Source organism: Balaenoptera acutorostrata, chromosome 20, assembly GCF_949987535.1.
Source record: "Balaenoptera acutorostrata chromosome 20, mBalAcu1.1, whole genome shotgun sequence".
Classification (NCBI taxonomy): domain Eukaryota; kingdom Metazoa; phylum Chordata; class Mammalia; order Artiodactyla; family Balaenopteridae; genus Balaenoptera; species Balaenoptera acutorostrata.
In genome coordinates, this window is record NC_080083.1 from 45,337,357 (window position 1) to 45,349,635 (window position 12,279).

The 12,279-nt window shown below is 58.8% G+C and overlaps 1 protein-coding gene across 7 annotated transcripts in view; it reads left to right on the plus strand.

Moving 5' to 3' along the window:
* Positions 1–9,264: 9,264 nt before the first annotated feature.
* Positions 9,265–12,279, plus strand: part of SRCIN1 (SRC kinase signaling inhibitor 1) — a 53,307-nt gene continuing 50,292 nt past the window's right edge. For 3 of the 7 annotated variants that reach the window (XM_057536884.1, XM_057536885.1, XM_057536886.1), the window contains exon 1: positions 9,381–9,568. In XM_057536884.1, the coding sequence (XP_057392867.1) occupies positions 9,494–9,568 (75 nt within the window). In that variant the 5' untranslated portion in view covers positions 9,381–9,493. Of the gene's footprint in view, positions 9,569–12,279 lie in introns of all 7 variants that reach the window. The other 4 variants (XM_057536892.1, XM_057536893.1, XM_057536891.1 and 1 more) reach the window with 4 other exon arrangements.

The following is a 12,279-nucleotide window of genomic DNA, read 5'->3' on the forward strand; positions in this document are numbered from 1 at the left end:
CCTGTGCTTGGAGTCTGGAGGCACCAGGACCCCGATCATCCTGGTGTCTGAGGGAGCTGTCTGGGTGCTGGGCTGTGGGCCTGGGAAGAGCCTCCTCGAGAGAGCCTGACCCCATGAAGGGCAATGTCTCAGAGGAGGGTGTGGAGGGGTACAGCAGGGCTGAGGCTCCTGTCCAACATTTGTGAGGCCCTCGATGAATCCTGGGTGTTGACAACACTTCCCTGTGGGGAGGTGGGGTGATGGGTGGGGCTTCCACCCCTCACCTCCAAGAGATTGGGGTCCCTCCCCCTGGCAACAGGATGCCTCCCTCTGGGCTTGCTTTCAGCCTGAGGCAGCTATAGGGGCGTCGGGAAGGTCCCTTTGCCCACACCTGCTGCCCTGGCCTTGGCACCCTGAGGCTCGAGTGGCCCCGAGGAGAGGCGGCTCACTGGCAGCCGCCCCTGAGCAGTGGCAGAGCTGGGAGGACAGGCGTCAGCCTCCCTCCCTTCCCATCCTCTCCTTCCCTTCCTCCCAGCCTGTGTTCCTCTCCGCTGCCTCTCCAAGGAGATGTGGGGCTGACAGGACACCTTCCCTGGGCACGTGACGGTCGGGTGGAGACGCCAGGCGGGAGTTAGCTTGTTAGCGAGGGCTGTGTGGGCACACGCCAGGGCTGTTCCCAGCTTTTCCAGCGACGGCTTCAGACTGGGGGTGATGTGCTCCCCTCTGCATCCCCGCCCCCGCCCTTCCTGGGGAAGCCAATTAGCCAGATCTTCATTAGTGGCTCAAAATCCAAACCCTACCATCCTGGGTTTGAGAAAACTCTGACTGTGGAGTGAAAGGAAATCAGGCGATTGGGCAGATCAGGAAGGAGCTGTCCCCCACCCGTTCCCTAGGCCGGTGTCTTCCTGCAGTGTACAACCCCCACGCCTGTTATTAGTTTAAAAAAAAACAAACAAAAAAAACAAATGAAAGGACTGAAGCTCAGAGAGGCTGCTGACCTGCTCAAGGTTACACAGCTAGACAGTGGCAGAGCTGGGTTTGAACAGAGCTTTCTCACCTCCAAGTTGAGTGATTTTTGGTAATGCCATAGCTTTGCCGGCAGTGGGGGGAGGGTTGCAGGGAGAAGAGGGAGGGTCGTATATCTGAAATTCTGGGCAAGAGGCTGGCTTGTTGGCCCTTTCGCAGGAGAGGTGGGTCTTGTCTGAGGAGTATGGTCCGGACCCCACGTGGGGACCCTGGTTTCTGTGTGGCAAGCAGCCACTGGGCTGGGGTGGGCGCCTGGGGGTGCAGCTGGCCTGTGACCCACAGCTCTTCTCTCTTTGGGGCTGAGGGTTCTGCGGCATCTTCCACCCCTCTGCTGATTCCTCCTAAGGAGGTTGTTAGTCTCTGCCCGCCTGGGGCCTGGAGAGGGGCTCCCCTGGCAATTGCTTTCTGGGAAGTGGCAGACAGGTGTGGACAAGTCCTTGTCCCTGGGGGCCAGGGGGCCAGGGTTCCATTTCTGGCTCTGCTTCCAGCTCCCGTATGAATCGGTTCGCTCTCTGGGCCTCCGTTTCCTTCCCCGTGAAAGGCATTTGGCTGGAGGGAAAGCAGACACAGGCAAGGCTTAGCCGAACAGTCTTGAGACATCACTCCTCTTGGCCTAAGAGCGAAGAACTGAAGGGAGGGAGGCCTCACCTCGCCAGGGTAGAGGGCTGCTGTGCTCTGTGCCCTGTGGACGTGGGGAGTCGGTGGGGAGAGGGAAGCAGGTAGAAGGAAGCAAGGACTCCAGGGCCACGCAGAGCCAGGGCAGCTGGCAGAGATGGCACTGAGACCAAGCCCGGCATCTTTGACTGTCCCCGGGCCCCCATCCCACTCCTGAGATGGCTTGTGAATCTCTTCACCCCACCTAATTCTGTCCTGCAAGACCACCCAGTGTGGGAGGAGTGGTATCTCTGCCATCAAAGAGGCCCCAGTCTGAGGGAGGAGACAAGCGCCTTGCCCTGAGGGAGCTTCTGATCCAAAGAGGTAGACAGGGGCCCTCCCCTAGTGCCCCCCAAAGAGGAGGAACAGGCCCTGCCCAGTCTGAGGGGGAGACAAGGCTCTGTCCTAGGCGAACCCCTAGTCTGATGGGGGAAACAGGGGCCCTGCTCTGGGGTGTCCCTAGTCTAAGGGGGGAGACAAAGGCTCCCAATCGGAGGGAGGAGGCCTGGGCCCTGCCCTGCGATGTGCCCAGATTGAGGGAAGGGGCCCTGCCCTGCAGGGGCTCCCAGTCTGAGCAAGTGGACAGAAGCAGCAGGACAGAGTCAGCCTGTGGACGGGTGAGAAGTGAGAGCTGGCAGAGGAAGCATCTGGCTGGGGCAGTGCCCGCCCTATCCCCCGGGAGCCCAACACCCTCTCTCTCTCAAATTCTCTCTCCCTGGGGAAAGCCCCAGAAGCTCTGCTGGGAGCAGCCAAGACCCAGGCAGGTGAGCTCTCCCTCCCCTAGCCCTGACGAGGTCCTTTAATTGATTCCGACTCGTTTACCAAGTGGCCTTTGGTGGGTTTTAAATCTGCGCAAATTGGTTCGTGTTTCTCTGCCTGCACGAAGCTGTGACTGGCAGTGCCCTGCACCCTCCCCTGCCTCCTGGCTCCCTCCGGGACTCTGTCGTCTCCACCCCACTCCCCAGCTGGGTCTAGATGCCCAGCTTCCCTGGGGGCTGGGGGGTAGCAGGGCTCCCTGGACGTGGGGGCAGAAGAGTCCAGGGGGTCACAGGCCACAGTCCTCCTCCCCCTCTGCCCCACCAGCCCGGGGAGGGCAGTCCACACGGTGACATGTTAACTCCCTCCGCCTCCCTGATCCTCAATTTCCCTGCTGTACTGCCAGGAGTATCGACCCACCCCAGGCCGTCCTCCACGGTGGCTCTGTAGATCAGTGCTGGGGGGTGGGGAGGGGGCATCAGTGTCACCAGCCAAGGACTATCCTGCCTCTGATGCCCTCTCGCCTTGCCCACCTTCCCCTACCACTGCGCTGCCCGGGTAGTGGTCCATCGTGGGGATGGTCTCCACCTGGCCTCTTCCCACTTCTGTGTCCTCCCTCTCACACCTCAGGGACAGAGGGAGCTGCCTTCCCTGGGGACCCAGTGATGACAGCTTGCCTGGCCTTGCCCCTGTGCTCCCAGGTTCCAGGGAGTCACCTTTCTTGACTAACCGTCACCCCCATGCTTTCAAGTCATTTCCCTTTCCTCCCAGGCCTCTCTTCCGTGGGATCCCCTCCCCCTTCTTCTCTGTCATCCCTCCCGGACCAGACAGGCTCTCCTGAGGAGGCCTGACCTTCAGGGCAGTGGGGCTGGGCTGGGGGGGATGGGGAAACACGGGGGCAGGTATGGAGGCTCATGCCAGGAGCTGGACTTGAAGCCCTGTCCGTAATCCTCAGTGCAGCCGCCACCCCCGCTCCAATCGCCCTTCCTCCCACTGCCCACCTCCACCTCTGAGGCTCTGCTTGGAGTGACAGGGAGACTCAACAGGGTGCTGGGCATTAGCAGTTTGGGGGGATATTACACAGGAATGTTTACAGAAAGGCAATTGCCCGGAAAATGATTTTGGTTGCTGTGGTATGGGGCGGAAAAGATGGTTTTGCAAAACCGACACAGACGGGCTTCTGCTCCAAGGACCCACGGACAGACAGTGGACTGAGGGCCATGGGCACACAGGGCGCCCAGAGCCAGGGGCGCCCAAAGACTGCAGGGCCAGCTACTTCACGGGGGGAGGTGGGGGCGAAGGGATGATCCCTTCACCTCATTCAAGTTCCTGGAGCCTCTGCCAAGCTTGACCTTTGTCCTCTGGCCTCTGACCTCCCAGCACAGTGCACTTCCTGACTGCAGCAGCCGCCCAGCAGGATGGACTTGTCAGGCACAGTCGATGGTGGCAGTTGCCTTGGGGCTCCTCCTGGGTGACTTGGGCTCCTCTTGCTTTGGCTGCAGACGGTGGGACTGGGGGAGCCTTGTACCGCGTGTGTTCAAGTGTGTGTGTGTGTATCTGTGGGCAAGGCACTTTGGGTGTGAACCAGGCCCTCCACTTTTCCAGCAATCTCCATGCATCCCTCCCCTTGCCCTGCCTGCGGACCACTCTGGGATCTAGCCCCAGGGTCCTCTGTACTCCCTGAGTTGGTGCTCAACCACCACCCCTGCCGAGGCAATGGATGGGGGCGCACCTGTGAGGTCTCTCAGGTCCCCAGGGGAGGAGCCTTGTCCAGCCTCCCCGTCTCTGGGGAAAGGGAGCCAGGGTCCTGAACTCCGGGTCCTCACAGCAGGCACCCCCGTGAGAGCCCTCTCTTCTCTGTAGCTCGTAGCTTTGTTCTCCCCTTTACTTCCTCCCCTTCCTCTCTCTTCTTCCCTCTCCCTCCCCCTCTCCTCTTCTCCACTCTCTCTTCCTCTGAAGATGATGTCATGGGTGGATGTTGCCCAGTGACAGCCAGAGGACAGAGTTGTTGGTGACATCTGGGGTAAAGACGCCAGGTGGGGAGGGGCTGGATGGCTTATGAGAGAGTGTCACTGAATCCTTGGGATCTTAATTCTCATCTTGAGTTACAGTGATCTCATGTAAAAGAATGCAGTGAGGATAAAAATAAATTGGGCTCATAAATAAACGTGGAATTTGGAGTTGGTGGAACAAATAACAATGTCGCTCTCTTCCCAAGCACCTGCGCCTTTATCCGCAGCCGGCCACTAGGGGGCGCCCACTGCTCCCTGGTCATCCCAGCCTCTGGCGGGTTCACTTACTGGTTGCCCAGGCCAAAAAGGTTGAGCTGAGGGTGACCAGAGGTCCCCTTTCCCACCTTCCTTTTCCCTCATTCTGAGCTGGATTTCATCAGTCCTGGGCATCTTCCCTGCAGCTTGAATCTCTCACTCGAAAATTATAGTTGGCCTTGCACACTGAGGATACTTGGGGAGTTGGCAAACCCTCCAGGCCCAACTTATCTCTCTGAATCCCCCAAGCCCCCATCCCTCAGGGACCTTCAGTCGCAGCGCCCCTTCCAGCAGTGTACCCCCGCTCTGCTTTCCCCTCCAGGGTCTCCCCACTTTTCCCCTGCCCTCAGAGCCCCCTGCCCCTGCCCCTCCACCACAGAGTCTTCCAATTCCCATGTCCCTGCCCCCGTAGAACCCAGCCCTGCTTACCCCCTCAAGGCCTCCCTGTCCCGTCCGCCCCCCATCCCCCACCCCCCACAAGACCCCCACCCCTCACCAGCCCCTTACTGGTAAACAGCAAGCATCGATCTGCTCAGGACCACTGCTACCCAGAGCCTACTGCTTGCTAGATTGGAATCGATCTCCTGGGCTTCTCACTGGGCTGCTCGGTCTGGGGAGGGTCAGGGTCACTCAAGACCTTAGTGGTGGCTGGAGCAGGAGCAGGAGTAATGGGAAGGCTGTCCTGCTGTCTCGACAGCCCATGTGCCAGGCGTGTCTTTCATTCAAAGCAGTGTGCTTTCTCCTCATTGTCTTGCCAGCTTCTCACCCAGTGCCCAGAAGCAGGGTTTAGAGGTGGACGTCCCCATTTTACAGATTAGTACCCTCAGGCTCCAAGAGGGAAGAGGCTTGTTGATCGAATGGGTAACTAAAGGAATGGCTAACCCGGGGCCCCTCAGGGAAGGAGCTGACTCTAAACCCAGGGTGTCTCTGGCCTGTGTTTTTTTTCTCCCAATGTTCTGACTTCAAGTGCCCAGGGCTGGCTCAGATAAATTCATGCCTGAGCCCTCAGAGCCCCCAAGGGCCTCTTGCTCCCAAGGGCAACAGGATGGGCCCCCCAACCCAGAATCCCAGGCCAGCTGTCCCAGTCCACTGGGGCCCCAGAGAGGAGAGAAATCTGCACAGAGCAGGGAGCTAGGACTCATGGGTTACGCAGGCAACGCAGGAAACTCATGGGTTACGCAGGCAACGCAGGAAACTCACCTCTTTCCCTGAGCCTAGTTTCTCTCTTAAACAAAGCCAAAGATCTTGAAGGTTCTTAAACAGATTCTAAAGCTTTTCAAATCAAAGCCACACCTCCCCTCAGAGATAGCCGATTGTCTCTCCTACCCCCTCCTGTCTCTCTGCCACCCGCTAGAATCCAGCTCCTGCCTCACCCATGACCCTGCCCTCTGCCCGTGCCCAGGCACCTGAGGGGTGAGCCCCGACTTGGAGGAGGCAGGGAGGAGTTGGGCCTCGCTCCACTCTCTGCTCGGGCCTGCTCAGCAGCTCTCTCCCCACCGCTGCTGCCCACCTTTGTGAGATTTATGGGGCTGTAGTCATCCAGCGTCTGGAGCCTCCGCCTCCCCGCTGCCCGCTCTAGCAGCCGGGACCCCTCCCTGCCAGACCTGCCTCGCCCCTTTAATCGACCTGGGAGAGCCTGGGTGACCCCAGACCTCCCCACAGGGCCTGCTTCTCTCAGGCTGGCATACTGCTTGCCCCACTCCAGATGCACTGAGGCTCCGCCGCACCCCGCCCCAGGAGCCAGGGAAGGAAGTGCTGGCATGGAGGGTGCCAGTGGGCATGAGCATCTCTTCTGGGTCCAGGAGGGTGGAAGGGCAGGAGGGCAGATGTGAATTGGAGACCTTTCCCAGTGCACCTATATGTGTCCAGAGCCCTAGGAGGCACGGCGAGCCTGGCTGGCTGGCACTGGGGAGGGCCCTCTGGCTCAGGCAGGGCTCATGCTGGGCTCTAGAGCTGGGCTTCCAGCAGCCAGGCCTTGGGCAGAGTCTGCCCCAGCCTAGGCAAAGGGAGGACTATGGAGTGTCCAGGGCACTCGGCCAGGGAGGGTCTCCTCCTGCTCAGTTGTGCCCCATGAGGTTGCAGACCTCCAGCAGGTGGTGAGGGTGAGTGGAAGAGAGAGTTTAAGGGTCATGGGAGGCAGCCCCCTGACTCCGGTTGGGGCTATTTCTCCTGTGCGCAGAGCAACCCCTATTCCAGCTCTTCTTCTTCTGGACGATGATCAGGTCAGTCCCTTTCGGCCATATTCACTGGCCACTGTGGGTTACCACCAGCTCCTCAAGGGCAAGGACTGGGTCCCCACTGAGATGGCCCGAGGGTTCCCAGCCTCAGTCGGGGGCCAGCTTCAGGAATTTCCTCCCTACCAGGGAACCTTCTCACCGTCTTAACTCAATATGTTAACTCACTTTGAACTTAATAAATTTACTTTAAAGGAAACCTTATCTCACTACCATCCCAAGGAACAGTACCCATGAAATCAGTAGTTGGGCCTTCTTTTTTTTTTTTTAATCCTTGAAAATAAAGGTATAACTATTAAGCTATGAAACAATATTCCTCCCCCAGTCATGTCTTGGGTATCTGGACCTCACTTTGGGGAGCACAACAGAGGGTTGTGACGGTGGTGAGAGGGACAGTTGCCTGTGGGAGGGAGGAGGGAGGGACCCCAGACTCAGCGCCAGCGTGAGGAGACAGCAGGCAAACAAGGAGGTGGTACCATTTTTCCATCAATAAACAATTGTCGTCTGGCCAGGAAGGTGTGGTGGGAGGGGGTGAGGCAAACCTAATACATGTTGGGGTCCAATCTGGCCTCTACCACTGACTGTGGCTTTGGGTGTGTCACTGGCCTTCTCTGACCTGGATGGTCCCATCTCTGAAATGGGGCCACAGTAATACGCCCCTCCCCCCACCCCCCCACACACAGGAGGTTTGAAGGCTGTGGTAACGGCAATCAGTCAGGCCCTTGGAAGCTTTGGAGCTCTGTGTCCACGGAAGCCATTCCTCCCTTGGCTTTGGTGGGCAGTGCTGGGTCATCGAGGGGTCAGTCCCCGAGATCGACATGCCTCTGCCATAGCCCAGGGAGGGGTGTGTGAGTGTGTTGGGCGAGGGGTGGCTTGTCCTAGAACGTGGCTGAAACTCCTCTTTCCTCCTGTGGTGGACGGGAGGCGACTGAGGCCTGGCAGTGGGCCTGACGAACAGTGGATGTGTGGAGGGAGGGGGCTGACGGGGGCTGGGCTGGATGGAACGTGGCTGGGTCACAGAATCCTCAGCCCCTCCTCTTTTGCCCCAGTCGGCCCTGTGACTTAGCCCCTGCATCAGGGTGCCTGTGTCCGCTACAGTGCTTGATGCCCCCCAGAGCTAGGCTACACTTAGGGGTGCTGCTTTGAGGCTAGCGGATTGTGAGGCTGGGGCTATGCTGGGGAGACCAAGTTTGTCTCTCAAGGAGGGTGACTTCCGGAGATGAGGGAGGGCAAATCTGTTTTACGACCAGGAATATGACTCAAGTAAGCCCCAGCAATTCCTCCCACCCCTGGTGTGGGTGACACTCTGGAACCGCTGTCCCTGCTGGGCTTTGGGAAGGTCAGCGTTGAGGCTGGAGGGTAGGAGACAGCAGAGCTGGGCCTGGGGAGGCCAAGGGCTCAAGGCTGATGGGCATGTGGGGATGGGCTTCAGAGTTCTGCATGGAGACCTCAACCCCCGGCCTTCTCTTTTTTTTTGCTTCCGTACTGTACTTTCTCCCCTGTGCGTCCCTTATAGGTCTTGAACTTGTTTGTGTGTGTTTTGGGAAGGGAGCCTGAAGAAAGAGAGGGAGGAGGGGAGGGTCCCGGGGAGGGGGGAAAGCTTGAGCTGTTCTGTCTGCTTTCTTTGAGTTTGTCCCCAGTCCATCTCTCACTGTCCTCTCTGTGCCCAGCCTCTCCTGTCTGTCTGTCTGTCTGTCTGTCTATCTCTGGGGAGGGAAGGGAAAGGGGCTCCCATGTCCCAGGCCCTGGACCTCCATCTTCTTGGGAATCCCGAGTGTGATCTTTGCCCTCATTTCCCCCGTTTCCTAGTCCTGACCCTTTTCCAAGCCAACCCACAGCCTAAAGACAAGTGTGTCCTGACATGCTAGTCTGAGGGAGGAAGCTAGCCCCTGCCCCACTCCTTAGAAGATGCTCTTGAAAGAAAGACAGTGCAGGCTCCTTTCCACAGCTTTCAGGAAGCGTCTAAAAGGAGACTCCCCTTCCCTCCCCTGTTCAGCCCAGCATAAGGAAGGAGGAAGGGGCTGTGCGGCTAGAGTGGTGTCCAGGACCCCTGCTTCCAAGCCCTCCTTGGCCTCAAAGGACAGCACATCAACCACCGTCCTTATCCTCCAAACCCACCGGCAGAGGGCAGGAAGCTGGACACTGCCCTCGCTCCCCACGCTCCTGGGAGCCACCCCTTCTGCCTCTTCTGTTCCTAGTGGGGGGCAGGCAGCCCCTGCCTCACCCCAGGTGCCTCGTGCTGCCCCCCCTTAGGCCAACCCCTCCTCGCAGTGATCCCAGTGGGAGATGGGCAGTCCCAGGCCGGGCACACGGTGACCCTGCCGTCCTCCCTCTCCCCCCCTTGCAGATCCGGAGCGGAGCAGCCCCCCCATGCTCTCTGCAGACGATGCCGAGTACCCTCGGGAGTACCGGACCCTGGGGGGTGGGGGCGGGGGCGGGGGCAGCGGGGGCCGGCGCTTCTCCAACGTGGGGCTGGTGCACACGTCGGAGCGGCGGCACACGGTGATCGCGGCGCAGAGCCTGGAGGCGCTCAGCGGGCTCCAGAAGGCCGATGCTGACCGCAAGCGCGATGCCTTCATGGACCACCTGAAGAGCAAGTACCCCCAGCACGCCCTAGCCCTGCGGAGTCAGCAGGACAGGATGCGGGAGCAGGTGAGCGGGGCCGGGCTGGGGAGGGGGTGTGACTTGTGCTCCCCTGTCCCCAGGCTCATCCTGATTCTGAGAGGCGTCTGGGGAGGGAAAGCGGATGCCCTGTTGCTGTTTATGGCCTTTTCTGGAGCCTGGGGAGGAAGGCGGTGGGGGCTCAGCACCCAGACCTCTGCCTGCAGCCCTGGAATTTGGAGCATGGGACTGGACAGAGAGAGCCCAGCCTCTAATCAGGCTGTTGGACTGAGCAGAGGAAGGCTGTCTTGGAGAGACAAGAGCGTGGTGGGGAGGGAGGGGGACAGCCTCGTCGTGGACTGAGTGTTCTGAGTCTGAGGGTCCATCCAGCGGTGGAGTTGAGACCTTGGGGTCGGCACCTCTGTGATATGGCCCCTAAGGGAAGGTCAGGCCTTGGGAACTTCAGAAGGCTGGGTCTCCTGTGCCCCAGCCCTGCAAGAACAGAGCCCAGAATTCCTGGGGCCTTTTACCTCCTCCCTCCTCCCCCACCCCGTTCCTCCCCCCCCCAAGACTCGCTGTGTGACTTTGATCTAGAGGACTCCTCTCTCTGTGCCTTGGTTTCTCTCCTGTCATCAGTAGGGCTTAGACGGGAGTCAGGGCTCCTGCCTCTGGTCCAGGACCTGTCTCCTTCTTTATGGGGTGCGAAGCTTCGTTTGTAAAGCTCTCCCAGATCCTTGGGTTCCTGGATGCATCTCTGCATCCAAGTGTGCCCTTCTTGTTCGTAGGAAAGTTCTTTCTTGGGATTGGCTTTCTACTTACAGTCCCACCTTGGTAGGGGCCTTGACAGCTGCAGCACGTTGGCTGTTGAGACCCAGGCATTGTCCACTCTGGGAGAAAGGGCTGAGGGGAGGGTGGTTCATCCCACCAGCATCCTTTCAATCAAGCCTTGGGGTATCCGTCCCTGCTCTCGCACCTGTCTGGCTCTGTCCCCCTTTCCAAGTACTGCTGGGTGTGGCTGGGGAGGGGGGAGAGTGTGCCCATCCCCATCCTCACTGTAGGGAACAACGACGCATTGGTGCATTTCTGGTACCTTATCTGCCCCTGATGTCACCTCCAGTTCTGTCCAGCCTTTATCTTTTCTCAGCTCCGGAGTCCTCCCGGGAGCAGAGTTCCAACTAAAATAAGGGAGAGTTGCAGAAGGAGATCTGGCCCTCCCCTTTAGGGGTCCCTCTCAGTGGATTCCTTCTCTGTGCTCTGGCTTAGGGGGAGGGGACAGGGACCTTTGTGATCTAGATGGGGTGAAAGGATGGTTAAACTTAAGTATAAGGGGCACAGTCAGTTGGAAGAGGGTTTGGAGTAGGGGAGATCAGGTGGATCGGCCTGGTCAGGGAAGGCTTCCTGGAGGAGGAGGTACCTAAACTAGGCTTAGAAGGATGGAAAGGGTCTTAATAGTCATAGAGGGGGAGAACGCTGTTTTAGGAGGTAGGGAGATGGGAGGTGAGCATAGGTCTGTGTTGGTTTGAGGACTGGCATAGAGGTCCAACTGGCTGATGCAGAGGGCTCGGGGTGGGAGGCAGTGAGAGGTGTGGGGGCCAGATGGTGGTGACTAGGGGGGCCGTGGCTGTTTCTGGATGGTGAATAGGAGGGGACAAGAGGGAGTGGCTGGCGGCAGGGAAAGGAGAGGAGGAAGAGAGTGTGTCAGGGATGATGAAGGGAAAGTGATGGGGTGGGGGTGGGGTTGGAGGGAAGATGAACAAGCCTTGTTTGCTGCCTGGATCCAGGAGGCAAAGACAGAAAAACCTGGGTGACAGGGACATGTTGGTGCCTTGGGGGGAAATAAGAGGGATGGGAGGGAAACGTTTGGGGGAGTGGGGGACAGGAATAGGGGAGATGAGTTTGAGGCTGGGGTAGGGGTTTCCCGCAGAAGTCTGTTAGGCACTGAATATACAACTCAAGACTCTGAAGGGACCACAGCTTCAGAAGGGAGGTTAGGCACGATATGGGCAGAAATGGTAGTGGGACCCAGGGTAAGCCTGGTCACCAAGGCAGAATGGAGTCTGAGAAGGGAGAGGGCCCTTGACAGCTGGGGGTGGGTGGGGAACCAGAAATGTCCTGCATCCCTGAGGAAGAGGATAAAGGCCCAGCAGGAGGGTCCCCTGCACTTCTAAAGTCTGGAGGGATGGGAGAGAGAAACAACCATTGGGACCGGCCAGGATCTGTGGGTCTGGAGGGTATAAAGAGCTCCTTTCTCGTGCTGTGGTGAGGTAACGGCCAGTGTCAGGGGTTGAGGAGGTTGGAGGTGGTGAGGGAACAGGACCCCTGGGCTGCAGATCTGTCTGGGGAGGTTTGGCCAGAAAAACATGAAGACAGCCGGGATGGCGGCCTCAAGGGGCAGCAGGCCTGTAAGAGAGCACGTGGGCATGTTTGAGGGCCTCCTGTGTGTCTGGCACACTCACTGGCACAGAGTAGGTGCTCAGTAAATGAATCAAAGCACGGCCACTCACTCACAAATTCATTCCTTTATTCATTCACTCATTCATTCCCTGCCTTGGGGAGTAAGTGGGTAGGATCTACGGCTGTTTCACTTACATTGAACGCTCGGTGCCTAAGCCTAGCGCTGGCTCAGTACGTTAGTGGGGTGACCTAATGAAAGACGGATGACTTTGAGGTTGCTGAGGGCCTGGAGGAATCAGGAGGGGATGGGTTTCGAGCCTTAGGTGTGGTGTGGGAGAAGAAATTCACCTCCGTGAGATGGCGGGGAG